Source organism: Salvelinus fontinalis, chromosome 32 (assembly GCF_029448725.1).
Source record: "Salvelinus fontinalis isolate EN_2023a chromosome 32, ASM2944872v1, whole genome shotgun sequence".
NCBI lineage: Eukaryota > Metazoa > Chordata > Actinopteri > Salmoniformes > Salmonidae > Salvelinus > Salvelinus fontinalis.
In genome coordinates, this window is record NC_074696.1 from 327,353 (window position 1) to 343,683 (window position 16,331).

At 43.6% G+C, this 16,331-nt stretch overlaps 1 protein-coding gene across 1 annotated transcript in view; it reads right to left on the minus strand.

Moving 5' to 3' along the window:
- Nucleotides 1-15,827, minus strand: part of LOC129830507 (regulating synaptic membrane exocytosis protein 2-like) — a 257,440-nt gene extending 241,613 nt beyond the window's left edge. The window contains exons 1-4 of the mRNA XM_055893080.1: nt 15,813-15,827; nt 15,474-15,593; nt 4,097-4,196; nt 3,509-3,632 (exon numbers count right to left, since the gene is read on the minus strand). Of these exons, the coding sequence (XP_055749055.1) occupies nt 3,509-3,632; nt 4,097-4,196; nt 15,474-15,593; nt 15,813-15,827 (359 nt within the window). The remainder of the gene's footprint in view (nt 1-3,508; nt 3,633-4,096; nt 4,197-15,473; nt 15,594-15,812) is intronic.
- Nucleotides 15,828-16,331: the final 504 nt, after the last annotated feature.

A 16,331-nucleotide genomic window follows, 5' to 3' on the forward strand; every position in this document is an offset into this window, starting at 1 on the left:
TTGAAGCTTGGATGTTATCTGTGGAGTTGAGGGACTGAAGCTGGGATCCTATCTGTGGAGTTGAGGGACTGAAGCTGGGATGTTATCTGTGGAGCTGAGGATTGAAGCTGGGATGTTATCTGTGGAGCAAGGGGACTGAAGCTGGGATGTGATCTGTGGAGCTGAGTGACTGAAGCTGGGATGTTATCTGTGGAGATGAGGGGACTGAAGCTGGGATGTGATCTGTGGAGCTGAGTGACTGAAGCTGGGATGTTATCTGTGGAGCGAGGGGACTGAAGCTGGGATGTTATCTGTGGAGCTGAAAGACTGAAGCTGGGATGTGATCTGTGGAGCTGAGTGACTGAAGCTGGGATGTTATCTGTGGAGCTGAGTGACTGAAGCTGGGATGTTATCTGTGGAGCTGAAAGAATGAAGCTGGGATGTTATCTGTGGAGATGAGTGACTGAAGCTGGGATGTGATCTGTGGAGCTGAGTGACTGAAGCTGGGATGTTATCTGTGGAGCTGAGTGACTGAAGCTGGGATGTTATCTGTGGAGCTGAAAGAATGAAGCTGGGATGTTATCTGTGGAGATGAGTGACTGAAGCTGGGATGTGATCTGTGGAGCTGAGTGACTGAAGCTGGGATGTTATCTGTGGAGCTGAGTGACTGAAGCTGGGATGTGATCTGTGGAGCTGAAAGAATGAAGCTGGGATGTTATCTGTGGAGCTGAGTGACTGAAGCTGGGATGTGATCTGTGGAGCTAAGAGACTGAAGCTGGGATGTGATCTGTGGAGCTGAGTGACTGAAGCTGGGATGTTATCTGTGGAGCTGAGTGACTGAAGCTGGGATGTTATCTGTGGAGATGAAAGACTGAAGCTGGGATGTTATCTGTGGAGCTGAAAGAATGAAGCTGGGATGTGATCTGTGGAGCTGAAAGAATGAAGCTGGGATGTGATCTGTGGAGCTGAAAGAATGAAGCTGGGATGTGATCTGTGGAGCTGAGTGACTGAAGCTGGGATGTTATCTGTGGAGCTGAAAGACTGAAGCTGGGATGTTATCTGTGGAGCTGAGGGTTGAAGCTGGGATGTTATCTGTGGAGCTGAGGGTTGAAGCTGGGATGTTATCTGTGGAGCTGAGGGTTGAAGCTGGGATGTTATCTGTGGAGCTGAGGGTTGAAGCTGGGATGTTATCTGTGGAGCTGAAAGACTGAAGCTGGGATGTTATCTGTGGAGCGAGGGGACTGAAGCTGGGATGTTATCTGTGGAGCGAGGGGACTGAAGCTGGGATGTTATCTGTGGAGCTGAAAGACTGAAGCTGGGATGTTATCTGTGGAGCGAGGGGACTGAAGCTGGGATGTGATCTGTGGAGCTGAGTGACTGAAGCTGGGATGTGATCTGTGGAGCTGAGTGACTGAAGCTGGGATGTTATCTGTGGAGATGAGGGACTGAAGCTGGGATGTTATCTGTGGAGCTGAAGGACTGAAGCTGGGATGTTATCTGTGGAGCTGAGGGACTGAAGCTGGGATGTTATCTGTGGAGCTAAGAGACTGAAGCCGGGATGTTATCTGTGGAGCTGAAAGACTGAAGCTGGTGATGTTATCTGTGGAGCTGAAGGACTGAAGCTGGGATGTTATCTGTGGAGCTGAAAGACTGAAGCTGGGATGTTATCTGTGGAGCGAGGGGACTGAAGCTGGGATGTTATCTGTGGAGCGAGGGGACTGAAGCCGGGATGTTATCTGTGGAGCTGAGGGTTGAAGCTGGGATGTTATCTGTGGAGCTGAAAGACAAGCTGGGATGTTATCTGTGGAGCTGAGGGACTGAAGCTGGGATGTTATCTGTGGAGCTGAGGGACTGAAGCTGGGATGTTATCTGTGGAGCTGAGTGACTGAAGCTGGGATGTTATCTGTGGAGCTGAGGGACTGAAGCTGGGATGTTATCTGTGGAGCTGAAAGACAAGCTGGGATGTTATCTGTGGAGCTGAAAGACAAGCTGGGATGTTATCTGTGGAGCTGAGGGACTGAAGCTGGGATGTTATCTGTGGAGCTGAAAGACAAGCTGGGATGTTATCTGTGGAGCTGAGTGACTGAAGCTGGGATGTTATCTGTGGAGCTGAAAGACAAGCTGGGATGTTATCTGTGGAGCTGAGTGACTGAAGCTGGGATGTTATCTGTGGAGATGAGGGACGGTGTGACTCAAAACAACTTACACAAGACCTATTAGTACATAACATATTTTCACAGCTTTCAATGACAGGAACTAATTTTCTGCTTTGAACCTTTATGTAAACATTTATGTTAACTTTCATATTTTGTCAGAGATACCATTAATAAAATTATCCTGAGACGGGGGAATAAAACGAATAAACATTTTCACTGTTAGTCCACACCTGTTGTTTACCAAGCATGTAGCGAATACCATTTGATTTGAAAATATATTTATACAGGGCCTTCAGAAAGTATTGACACCCCTTGACTTATTCCTCATGTTGTTATTTTACAGTCTGAATTTAAAATTGATTAAATTGAGAGGTTGTGTCACTGTCCTTCCCATAATGTCAAAGTGGAACTATGTATAATGTATTACAGAGTTTAAAGGCTGTGATAGGAAAACACTGAGGATGGATCAACAACATTGTAGTTACTCCACAATACTAACCTAAATGACAGAGTGAAAAGAAGGAAGCCTGTACAGAATAAAAATGTTCCAAAAACATGCATCCTGTTTGAATAAGGTACCAAAAATGTGGCAAATAAATTAACTTTATGTCCCGAATACAAAGTGTATTTGGGACAAAGCCAACACATCACTGACTACCACTTCTCATATTTTCAAGCATGGTGGTTGCTACATCGTGTTATGGGTATGCTTGTTATCGTCAAGGACTAGGGAATGTTTTCTAATTAAAATACAATTTAATATAGCTAAGCAAATGCATAACCTGGTTCAGTCTGCTTTCCAACAGACAATGGGAGATTAATTCAGACACGGGAGTTGCTTACAAACTTGCATAGTTAAATAAAGGTTAACGAAATGGGAAATTTAAATAAATAAAGATGACATTGAATGTTCCTGAGTGGCCTAGTTCGAGTTTTCACTTAAATTGTCTTGAAAATCTATGGCAAGACCTGAAAATGGTTGTCTAGCGATAATCAACAACCAACTTGACAGAGCTTGAAGAATTTAAAAAAGAATAATGTACAAACCAGGTGTGTAAAGATCTTACCCAAAAAGACTCACAGCTATAATCGCTGCCAAAGGTGATTCTAAAACAAGTTTTCACTTTATAATTATGCCATATTTTGTGTAGATGGGTGAGAAAAGAAAACATATTTAATCAATTTTAAATTAAGGCTGTAACACAACAAAATATGGAGTAAGTCAAGGTATGAATACTTTCGGAAGGCACTGTACCACTCCACAAGTCATTCAGGGCATACAGGGGTAGTGCGAAACCAAGCTGAGAGTCACACATCCTTAGACTAAGTACATGAAAGGTCATTTTCCATAGTTGTGTTAGAACTGAACTCACCGTATGGGACGGGACACAACCAGCTCCACTTGGGGGTCTGGCTTGGATTCTAGAATGACATTATAAACTTCCTTGAATGTTGCTCCTTGTAGGACCCTCCCATTCCATTCAAGAACCTGATCTCCTGAAGAGAGAGAGAGAGGATCCGTTAACACAGCACACTGCAGAAAGAAAGAGAGGAGTGACATTGAAATATTCATGCAGTGTACAAATATGATTGAATATGACAAGTGTTTATGGTGTGTACAAATATGATTGGTCAGACAAGGGTAATGGCAGCTAAAAAGACGACTTGCATCATCAGTATGAGAAAGCGTGTACTCATGACATCATCAGTGGGAGCCAGCCTGTACTCATGACATCATCAGTATGAGACATTGTGTGACAGTGTGTACTCGTGACATCATCATTGTGAGTCAGCATGTACTAGTTACATATTTAGAATGAGCAAGTGTCTACTCATGACATCATCAATATGAACCAGTGTATTGCTCATGACATCATCAGTGTGAGCCAGTGTCTACTCATGACATCATCAGTGTGAGACGGTGTGTACTCTTGACATCATCAGTGTGAGCAGGTGTGTACCTGGTCGAAGGTGACCAACAGTATCTGCTAGACTTCCTCTCTTCACTTTAGTGATGAAAGCACAAAGTCGACCAGAATCCATCATCTTTCCTCCAACCACCTGTCAGACACAGACATGTTCAGTCATCACTATACATTGTACTCAGTATACATCTCAGTATACATCACTATACATTGTACTCAGTATACATCTCAGTATACATCACTATACATCAGTGGTGTAAAGTACTTAAGTAAAAATACTTTAAAGTACGACTAAAGTAGTTTTTTGGGGTATCTGTACTTTACTTGACTATTTATATTTTGACAACTTTACATTTTACTTCGCTACTGTCCTAAAGAAAATAATGTACTTTTTACTCCTTACATTTACCTGACACCCAAAAGTACTCGTTACATTTTGAATGCTTAGCAGGACAGGAAAATGGTCAAATTCACACACTTATCAAGACAAAACATGGTCATCCCTTCTGTCTCTGATCTGGCGGACTCACAAACTCACAACTGATCTGATCTGATCTGGCGGACTCACAAACTCACAACTGATCTGATCTGATCTGATCTGGCGGACTCATAACACAAATGCATCTTTTGTAAATAATGTCTGAGTGTTGGAGTGTGCCCCTGGCTATCTGTAATGTCTGAGTGTTGGAGTGTTCCCCTGGCTATCTGTAATGATGCCTGAGTGTTGGAGTGTTCCCCTGGCTATCTGTAATGATGTCTGAGTGTTGGAGTGTGCCCCTGGCTATCTGTAAGGATGTCTGAGTGTTGGAGTGTGCCCCTGGCTATCTGTAATGTCTGAGTGTTGGAGTGTTCCCCTGGCTATCTGTAATGTCTGAGTGTTGGAGTGTTCCCCTGGATATCTGTAATGATGTCTGAGTGTTGGAGTGTGCCCCTGGCTATCTGTAATGATGTCTGAGTGTTGGAGTGTTCCCCTGGATATCTGGATATCTGTAAATGATGTCTGAGTGTTGGAGTGTTCCCCTGGCTATCTGGATATCTGTAAATGATGTCTGAGTGTTGGAGTGTTCCCCTGGATATCTGGATATCTGTAAATGATGTCTGAGTGTTGGAGTGTTCCCCTGGCTATCTGTAAATGATGCCTGAGTGTTGGAGTGTTCCCCTGGATATCTGTAATGATGTCTGAGTGTTGGAGTGTGCCCCTGGCTATCTGTAATGATGTCTGAGTGTTGGAGTGTTCCCCTGGATATCTGGATATCTGTAAATGATGTGTGAGTGTTGGAGTGTTCCCCTGGATATCTGTAAATTATGTCTGAGTGTTGGAGTGTTCCCCTGGATATCCATACATTTTAAAAACAAGAAAATGCTTTGCTTAATAGGAGGAATTTGAAATGATTTATACATTTACTTTTGATACTTAAGTATATTTAGAACCAAATACTTTTAGACTTTAACTCAAGTAGTATTTTACTGGGTGACTTTTACTTTTACTTGAGTAACGTTCTATTAAGGTATCTATACTTTACTCAGGTATGACCATTGGGTACTGCTATACATTATAATCAGTATATATATCAGTATACATCACTATACATTATAATCAGTATATATATATATCAGTATACATCACTATACATTAAAATCAGTATATATATCACTATACATCACTATACATTATAATCAGTATATATATCAGTATACATCACTATACATTATAATCAGTATATATATCAGTATACATCACTATACATTATAATCAGTATATATATATCAGTATACATCACTATACATTATAATCAGTATATATATCAGTATACATCACTATACATTATAATCAGTATATATATCAGTATACATCACTATACATTATAATCAGTATATATATCAGTATACATCACTATACATTATAATCAGTATATATATCAGTATACATCACTATACATTATAATCAGTATACATCTCAGTATACATCACTATACATTATAATCAGTATATATATCAGTATACATCTCAGTATACATCACTATACATTATAATCAGTATATATATCCATATACATCACTATACATTATAATCAGTATATATCACTACACATTAATTTTTTTATTTTTTTTATTTAACCTTTATTTAACCAGGAAAGCTAGTTGAGAACAAGTTCTCATTTACAACTGCGACCTGGCCAAGATAAAGCAAAGCAGTGAGACACAAACAACAACAACACAGTTACACATGGAATAAACAAGCGTACAGTCAATAACACATAGAAAAAAGAAAGTCTATATACAGTGTGTGCAAATGGCGTGAGGAGGTAGGGCAATAAATAGGCCATAGTAGCAAAGTAATTACAATTTAGCAGATTAACACTGAAATGATAGATGTGCAGATGGTGATTATAATCAGTATACATCAATATACATTATACTCAGTATATATCTCAGTATACATCACTATATATTATAATCAGTATACATTTCAGTATACATCACTATACATTATACTCAGTATATATCTCAATATACATCACAAGACATTATACACCTCAGTTTACATCACTATACATTATAATCAGTATATATCACTATACATTATAATCAGTGTACATCTCAGTATACATCACTATACATTATACTCAGTAAATTGTCACGCTCTGACCATAGTTCTTGTGTGTTGTGCTTGTTTTAGTGTTCGTCAGGACGTGAGCTGGGTGGGCATTCTATGTTGTGTGTCTAGTTTGTCTGTTTCTGTGTTCGGCCTAATATGGTTCTCAATCAGAGGCAGCTGTCAATCGTTGTCCCTGATTGGGAATCATATATAGGTGGCTTGTTTTGTGTTGGGATTTTGTGGGTGGTTGTTTCCTGTCTCTGTGTTTTCTCTGCACCAGCTAGGGCTGTATCGGTTTGCCACATTTTGTTATTTTGTATTTGTAAGTGTTCACTGTTTATTCGTTTAATTAAACATGTTGAGCACTGGCTACGCTGCGTGTTGGTCCGATCCCTGTTACACCCCCTCTTCTAGTGAAGAGAGGGAAGGCTGCCGTTACAAAAATATACATTTTCACAAAGTCTGCTGCCTCAGTTTGTATGATGGCAATTTGCATATACTCCAGAATGTTATGAAGAGTGATCAGATGAAATGCAATTAATTGCAAAGTCCCTCTTTGCCATGCAAATGAACTGAATCCCCCAAAAACATTTCCAATGCATTTCAGCCCTGCCACAAAAGGACCAGCTGACATCATGTCAGTGATTCTCTTGTTAACACAGGTGTGAGTGTTGATGAGGACAAGGCTGGAGATAACTCTGTCATGCTGATTGAGTTCGAATAACAGACTGGAAGCTTCAAAGGGAGATTGGTGCTTGGAATCATTGTTCTTCCTCTGTCAACCATGGTTACCTGCAAGGAAACACGTGCCGTCATCATTGCTTTGCACAAAAAGGGCTTCACAGGCAAGGATATTGCTGCCAGTCAGATTGCACCTAAATCAACCATTTATCGGATCATCAAGAACTTCAAGGAGAGCAGTTCAACTGTTGTGAAGAAGGCTTCAGGGCGCCCAAGAAAGTCCAGCAAGCGCCAGGACCGTCTCCTAAAGTTGATTCAGCTGCGGGATCGGGGCACCACCAGTACAGAGCTTCTTCAGGAATGGCAGCAGGCAGGTGTGAGTGCATCTGCACGCACAGTGAGGCGAAGACTTTTGGAGGATGGCCTGGTGTCAAGAAGGGCAGCAAAGAAGCCACTTCTCTCCCGGAAAAACATCAGGGACAGACTGATATGCTGCAAAAGGTACAGGGATTGGACTGCTGAGGACTGGGGTGAAGTCATTTTCTCTGATGAATCCCCTTTCCGATTGTTTGAGCCATCCAGAAAAAAGCTTGTCCGGAGAAGACAAGGTGAGCGCTACCATCAGTCCTGTGTCATGCCAACAGTAAAGCATCCTGAGACCATTCATGTGTGGGGTTGCTTCTCAGCCAAGGGAGTGGGCTCACTCACAATTTTGCGTAATAACACAGCCATGAATAAAGAATGGTACCAACACATCCTCAGAGAGCAACTTCTCCCAACCATCCAGGAACAGTTTGGTGACGAATAATGCCTTTTCCAGCATGATGGAGCAGCTTGCCATGAGGCAAAAGTGATAACTAAGTGGCTCGGGGAACAAAACATCAACATTTTGGGTCCACGGCCAGGAAACTTGCCAGACCTTAATCCCATTGAGAACTTGTGGTCAATCCTCAAGAGGCAGGTGGACAAACAAAAATCCACAAATTCTGACAAACTCCAAGCATTGATTATGCTAGAATGGGCTGCCATCAGTCAGGATGTGGCCCAGAAGTTAATTGACAGCATGCAAGGGCGGATTCAGAGAAAATGGCGCCGGAGGAGATGGCCGCCGTTTTATGGTCTCCTAACCAATTATGTGTTATTTTTCGCTATATTTCTAAATTATTTTGTGCATAATGTTTCTGCAACCGTATTTTACGGCAGAAAAGAGCTTCTAGGTATCAGGACAGCGATCACTCACCTCGGATTAGACAAATATTTTTTCAACAACAACAACAGCAGCAAGCAGGACTCACACGACATTCTCCAAACACCCCACAGGGCAGACATCCCAATTATTCGCAAAAGGAAGCGACGCGGAGGCAGAAGAGCCGGATGCCTCGTCCGGACCCGCAGAAGGCAACTAGGAAAGCTGCCGTTACCGTCAATATTACTTGCCAACGTGCAATCATTGGACAATAAACTAGACGAGGTACGATTACGAATATCCTATCAACGGGACATCAAAAACTGTAATATCCTATGTTTCACGGAATCGTGGCTGAATGACGTCATGGATATTCAGCTAGCGGGATACATGCTGCACCGGCAGGATAGAACAGCACACTCCGGTAAGACCAGGGCGGGTGGTCTGTGCATATTTGTAAACAACAGCTGGTGCACGAAATCTAAGGAAGTCTCTAGATTTTGCTCGCCTGACGTAGAGTATATTATGATAAATTGCAGGCCACACTACTTGCCTAGAGAGTTCTCAGCTATACTTTCCGTGGCTGTTTATTTACCACCACAGACAGATGCCGGCACTAAGACCGCACTAAGCCAGCTGTATAAGGAAATAAGCAAACAGCAAACCACTCACCCAGAGGCGGCGCTCCTAGTGGCCGGAGACTTTAATGCAGGGAAACTTAAATCAGTTCTACCAAATCTCTATCAACATGTTAAATGTGCAACCAGAGGGAAAACAATCTAGATCACCTGTACTCCACACACAGAGATGCGTACAGAGCTCTCCCTTGCCCTCCATTTGGTAAATCCAACCACAACTCTATCCTCCTGGTTCCTGCTTACAAGCTAAAATTAAAGCAGGAAGCACAAGTGACTCGGTCTATAAAAAAATTGTCAGATGAAGCAGATGCTAAACTACAGGACTGTTTTGCTATCACAGACTGGAACATATTCCGGGATTCTTTCTGATGACATTGAGGAATACACCACATCAGTCACTGGATTTATCAATAAGTGCATTGAGGACGTCATCCCCACAGTGACTGTACGTACATACCCCAACCAGAAGCCATGGATTACAGGCAACATTCGCACTGAGCTAAAGCGAAGAGCTGCCACTTTCAAGGTGCGGGACTCTAGCCCGGAAGCTTACAAGAAATCCCGCTATGGCCTGCGACGAACCATCAAACAGGCAAAGGGTCAATACAGGGCTAAAATTGAATCATACTACACCGGCTCCGACGCTTGTCGGGTGTGGCAGGGCTTGCAAACTATTACAGACTGCAAAGGGAAGCACAGTCGCGAGCTGCCCAGTGACACAAGCCTATCAGACGAGCTAAATCACTTCTATGCTCGCTTCGAGGCAAGCAACACTGAGGCATGCATGAGAACTTCAGCTGTTCCGGACGACTGTGTGATCACGCTCTCCGTAGCCGACGTGAGTAAGACCTTTAAACAGGTCAATATACACAAGGCTGCGGGGCCAGACAAATTACCAGGACGTGTGTTCCGGGCATGTGCTGACCAACTGGCAGGTGTCTTCACTGACATTTTCAACATGTCCCTGATTGAGTCTGTAATACCAACATGCTTCAAGCAGACCACCATAGTCCCTGTGCCCAAGAACACAAAGGCAACCTGCCTAAATGACTCACGTCCGTAGCCATGAAGTGCTTTGAAAGACTGGTAATGGCTCACATCAACACCTTTATCCCAGAAACCCTAGAACCACTCCAATTTGCATACCGCCCAAACAGATCCACAGATGATGCAATCTCTATTGCACTCCACACTGCCCTTTCCCACCTGGACAAAAGGAACACTGGACTTCCTGGCGGGCCGCCCCCAGGTGGTGAGGGTAGGTAGCAACACATCTGCCACGCTGATCCTCAACACTGGAGCTCCCCAGCGGTGCGTGCTCAGTCCCCTCCTGTACTCCCTCTTCACCCACGACTGCATGGACAGGCACGACTCCAACACCATCATTAAGTTTGCTGATGACACAACAGTGGTAGGCCTGATCACCGACAACGACGAGACAGCCTATAGGGAGGAGGTCAGAGACCTGGCCGGGTGGTGCCAGAATAACAACCTATCCCTCAACGTAACCAAGACTAAGGAGATGATTGTGGACTACAGGAAAAGGAGCACTGAGCACGTCCCCATTCTCATCGAAGGGGCTGTAGTGGAGCAGGTTGAGAGCTTCAAATTCCTTGGTGTCCACATCAACAACAACCTAGAATGGTCCAAACACACCAAGACAGTCGTGAAGAAAGCACGACAAAGCCTCTTCCCCCTCAGGAGGTTAAAACGATTTGGCATGGGGCCTCAGATCCTCAAGAAGTTCTACAGCTGAACCATTGAGAGCATCTTGACTGGCTGCATCACGTATATAGCTGTATATAGCCATGTTATTACCCGGTACTCCCTGTATATAGCCATGTTATTACCCGGTACTCCCTGTATATAGCCATATTATTACCCGGTACTCCCTGTATATAGCCATATTATTACCTGGTACTCACTGTATATAGCCATGTTATTACCTGGTACTCCCTGTATATAGCCATATTATTACCTGGTACTCCCTGTGTATAGCCGTGTTATTACCCGGTACTCCCTGTATATAGCCAGGTTATTACCTGGTACCCCCTGTATATAGCCATGTTATTACCTGGTACTCCCTGTATATAGCCATGTTATTACCTGGTACTCCCTGTATATAGCCGTGTTATTACCTGGTACTTCCTGTATATAGCCATGTTATTACCTGGTACTCCCTGTATATAGCCGTGTTATTACCTGGTACTTCCTGTATATAGCAAATGTTATTACCTGGTACTCCCTGTATATAGCCACGTTATTACCCGATACTCCCTGTATATAGCCATGTTACTACCTGGTACTTCCTGTATATAGCCATGTTATTACCTGGTACTCCATCTATATAGCCATGTTATTACCTGGTACTCCCTGTATATAGCCACGTTATTACCTGGTACTCCCTGTATATAGCCATGTTACTACCTGGTAGTCCCTGTATATAGCCATGTTATTACCTGGTACTCCTGTATATAGCCATGTTATTACCTGGTACTCCCTGTATATAGCCATGCTATTATCTGGTACTCCCTGTATATAGCCATGTTATTACCTGGTACTTCCTGTATATAGCCATGTTATTACCTGGTACTTCCTGTATATAGCCATGTTATTACCTGGTACTCCCTGTATATAGCCATGTTATTACCTGGTACTCCCTGTATATAGCCATGTTATTACCTGGTTACTCCATCTATATAGCCATGTTATTACCTGGTACTTCCTGTATATAGCCATGTTATTACCTGGTACTCCCTGTATATAGCCATGTTATTACCCGGTACTCCCTGTATATAGCCACGTTATTACCCGGTACGTCCTGTATATAGCCATGTTATTACCTGGTACTCCCTGTATATAGCCATGTTATTACCTGGTACTCCCTGTATATAGCCATGTTATTATCTGGTACTCCCTGTATATAGCCATGTTATTACCTGGTACTTCCTGTATATAGCCATGTTATTACCTGGTACTTCCTGTATATAGCCATGTTATTACCTGGTACCCAGTGTATATAGCCATGTTATTACCTGGTACTCCCTGTATATAGCCATGTTATTACCTGGTACTCCCTGTATATAGCCATGTTATTACCCGATACTCCCTGTATATAGCCATGTTATTACCTGGTACTCCCTGTATATAGCCACGTTATTACCCGATACTCCCTGTATATAGCCATGTTACTACCTTTTACTTCCTGTACATAGCCATGTTATTACCTGGTACTCCATCTATATAGCCATGTTATTACCTGGTACTCCCTGTATATAGCCATGTTATTACCCGATACTCCCTGTATATAGCCATGTTATTACCTGGTACTCCCTGTATATAGCCACGTTATTACCCGATACTCTCTGTATATAGCCATGTTACTACCTGGTACTTCCTGTATATAGCCATGTTATTACCTGGTACTCCATCTATATAGCCATGTTATTACCTGGTACTCCCTCTATATAGCCATGTTATTACCTGGTACTTCCTGTATATAGCCATGTTATTACCTGGTACTCCCTGTATATAGCCATGTTATTACCTGGTACTCCCTGTATATAGCCACATTATTACCTGGTACTCCCTGTATATAGCCATGTTACTACCTGGTAGTCCCTGTATATAGCCATGTTATTACCTGGTACTCCTGTATATAGCCATGTTATTACCTGGTACTCCCTGTATATAGCCATGTTATTACCTGGTACTTCCTGTATATAACCATGTTATTACCTGGTACTCCCTGTATGTAGCCATGTTATTACCTGGTACTCCCTCTATATAGCCATGTTATTACCTGGTACTCCCTGTATATAGCCATGTTATTACCTGGTACTTCCTGTATATAGCCATGTTATTACCTGGTACTTCCTGTATATAGCCATGTTATTTCCTGGTACTCCCTGTATATAGCCATGTTATTACCTGGTACTTCCTGTATATAGCCATGTTATTACCTCGTACTCCATCTATATAGCCATGTTATTACCTGGTACTTCCTGTATATAGCCATGTTATTACCTGGTACTCCCTGTATATAGCCATGTTATTACCTGGTACTCCATCTATATAGCCATGTTATTACCTGGTACTCCCTGTATATAGCCAGGTTATTACCCGATACTCCATCTATATAGCCATGTTATTACCTGGTACTCCCTGTATATAGCCAGGTTATTACCTGGTACTCCGTCTATATAGCCATGTTATTACCTGGTACTCCCTGTATATAGCCATGTTATTACCTGGTACTCCCTGTATATAGCCAGGTTATTACCTGGTACTCCGTCTATATAGCCTTGTTATTTTTTTAATGTTTTTGTTGTTACTATTTCCTTTATTTTGTAGGATTTGATTTGATATTTTATAAACAATACAAAACATACATAAACTACAACATCATAAAAACATCAACTACATCACCCTGCCCCGACCCACTAACACACTCCCATCTCCACATCAACTACATCACCCTGCCCAGACCCACTACATCACCCTGCCCCGACCCACTAACACACTCCCATCTCCACATCAACTACATCACCCTGCCCAGACCCACTAACACACTCCCATCTCCACATCAACTACATCACCCTGCCCAGACCCACTACATCACCCTGCCTCGACCCACTAACACAGTCGCATCTGCAGACCCACTACATCACCCTGCCCCGACCCACTACATCACCCTGCCCCGACCCACTAACACACTCCCATCTCCACGTCAACTACATCACCCTGCCCAGACCCACTAACACAGTCGCATCTGCAGACCCACTACACCACCCTGCCCAGACCCACTACATCACCCTGCCCCGACCCACTACATCACCCTGCCCAGACCCACTAACACACTCCCATCTCCACATCAACTACATCACCCTGCCCCGACCCACTAACACACTCCCATCTCCACGTCAACTACATCACCCTGCCCAGACCCACTAACACACTCCCATCTGCAGATCAACTACATCCCCCTGCCCAGACCCACTACATCACCCTGCCCCGACCCACTAACACACTCCCATCTCCACATCAACTACATCACCCTGCCCAGACCCACTAACACACTCCCATCTCCACATCAACTACATCACCCTGCCCAGACCCACTACATCACCCTGCCCAGACCCACTACATCACCCTGCCCAGACCCACTAACACACTCCCATCTCCACATCAACTACATCACCCTGCCCAGACCCACTACATCACCCTGCCCCGACCCACTACATCACCCTGCCCAGACCCACTACATCACCCTGCCCCGACCCACTACATCACCCTGCCCAGACCCACTACATCACCCTGCCCCGACCCACTACATCACCCTGCCCAGACCCACTACATCACCCTGCCCCGACCCACTACATCACCCTGCCCAGACCCACTACATCACCCTGCCCCAGACCCACTACATCACCCTGCCCAGACCCACTACATCACCCTGCCCCAACCCACTACATCCCCCTGCCCAGACCCACTACATCACCCTGCCCAGACCCACTACATCACCCTGCCCCAGACCCACTACATTTTTGTTAACTGTAATTTTGTTACACTCCAACTTTCCCTCCATCTTGAACCAACATCAGTTATTTTTAAGTCTTGGTTCCAATTGTTAATATTATTTTCTAAAAGGTTGTCAGCTGGATAGACTCACTGCAAGGTTGTGTATATCTTACCTATCATTTGAACATCATTTCCTAACTCAAATATAATTCCCTCAATGTTTAAATAGTTTATTTAGGAAATGTTTTACTTTTTTATTAACTCTGCACTGTTGGGAAATGGGCTCATAAGTAAGCATTTCATGTAAAGTCTACACCTGTTGTGTTCGGCTCATGTGACCAATAACATTTTATTAGAGTCAGCCCAGATATCGTCCCCATATCCTGAGTCCCAGCAGAGCTCTTGTGTCTACGGGTTAGGGTTAGGAGCAGGTCCAGGATCAGGGCTTACCTTGAGTCCCAGCAGAGCTCTTGTGTCTACAGGTTAGGGTTAGGAGCAGGTCCAGGATCAGGGCTTACCTTGAGTCCCAGCAGAGCTCTTGTGTCTACGGGTTAGGGTTAGGAGCAGGTCCAGGATCAGGGCTTACCTTGAGTCCCAGCAGAGCGCTTGTGTCTACAGGTTAGGGTTAGGAGCAGGTCCAGGATCAGGGCTTACCTTGAGTCCCAGCAGAGCTCTTGTGTCTACGGGTTAGGGTTAGGAGCAGGTCCAGGATCAGGGCTTACCTTGAGTCCCAGCAGAGCGCTTGTGTCTACAGGTTAGGGTTAGGAGCAGGTCCAGGATCAGGGCTTACCTTGAGTCCCAGCAGAGATCCTGTGTCTCGGGGCACCGTTCCATCCTTCATCCTCTTGTTTAGTATGATCCGCCCTATCAGGCGCTCTCCATCTTTGGACGGTTGCCATGTCATCGGGTGCTACGAGGTCAAACACAACACACATGTTTTTACACAAGTAGGCGTCTCATGTTTCAAGAACAAAACATTAGAACAAGAATATAATATAGAAGAACAACCTCAACAGAAAGAAGGGTGGAGGCCATATTACATGTGATGCATCGTGATTACATAAACTTAGATCAAGAGACATTGGAATTTGGTGTCAAATGGTGCTCTATCCAGGTACATCAGTATAACCACAGCATCTGTCATGATGAGTATAGGAAAAACCCTATGAAAGCTTGCTGTGCTGTCTCATGTGCTGTAAAGTCTGTATAGGCAGTATATTACACTGTGCTGTAAAGTCTGTATAGGCAGTATATTACACTGTGCTGTAAAGTCTGTATAGGCAGTATATTACACTGTGCTGTAAAGTCTGTATAGGCAGTATATTACACTGTGCTGTAAAGTCTGTATCGGCAGTATATTACACTGTGCTGTAAAGCCTGTATAGGCAGTATATTACACTGTGCTGTAAAGTCTGTATAGGCAGTATATTACACTGTGCTGTAAAGTCTGTATAGGCAGTATATTACACTGTGCTGTAAAGTCTGTATAGGCAGTATATTACACTGTGCTGTAAAGTCTGTATAGGCAGTATATTACACTGTGCTGTCTTCATATGCTGTAAAGTCTGTATAGGCAGTATATTACACTGTGCTGTCTTCATATGCTGTAAAGTCTGTATAGGCAGTATATTACACTGTGCTGTCTTCA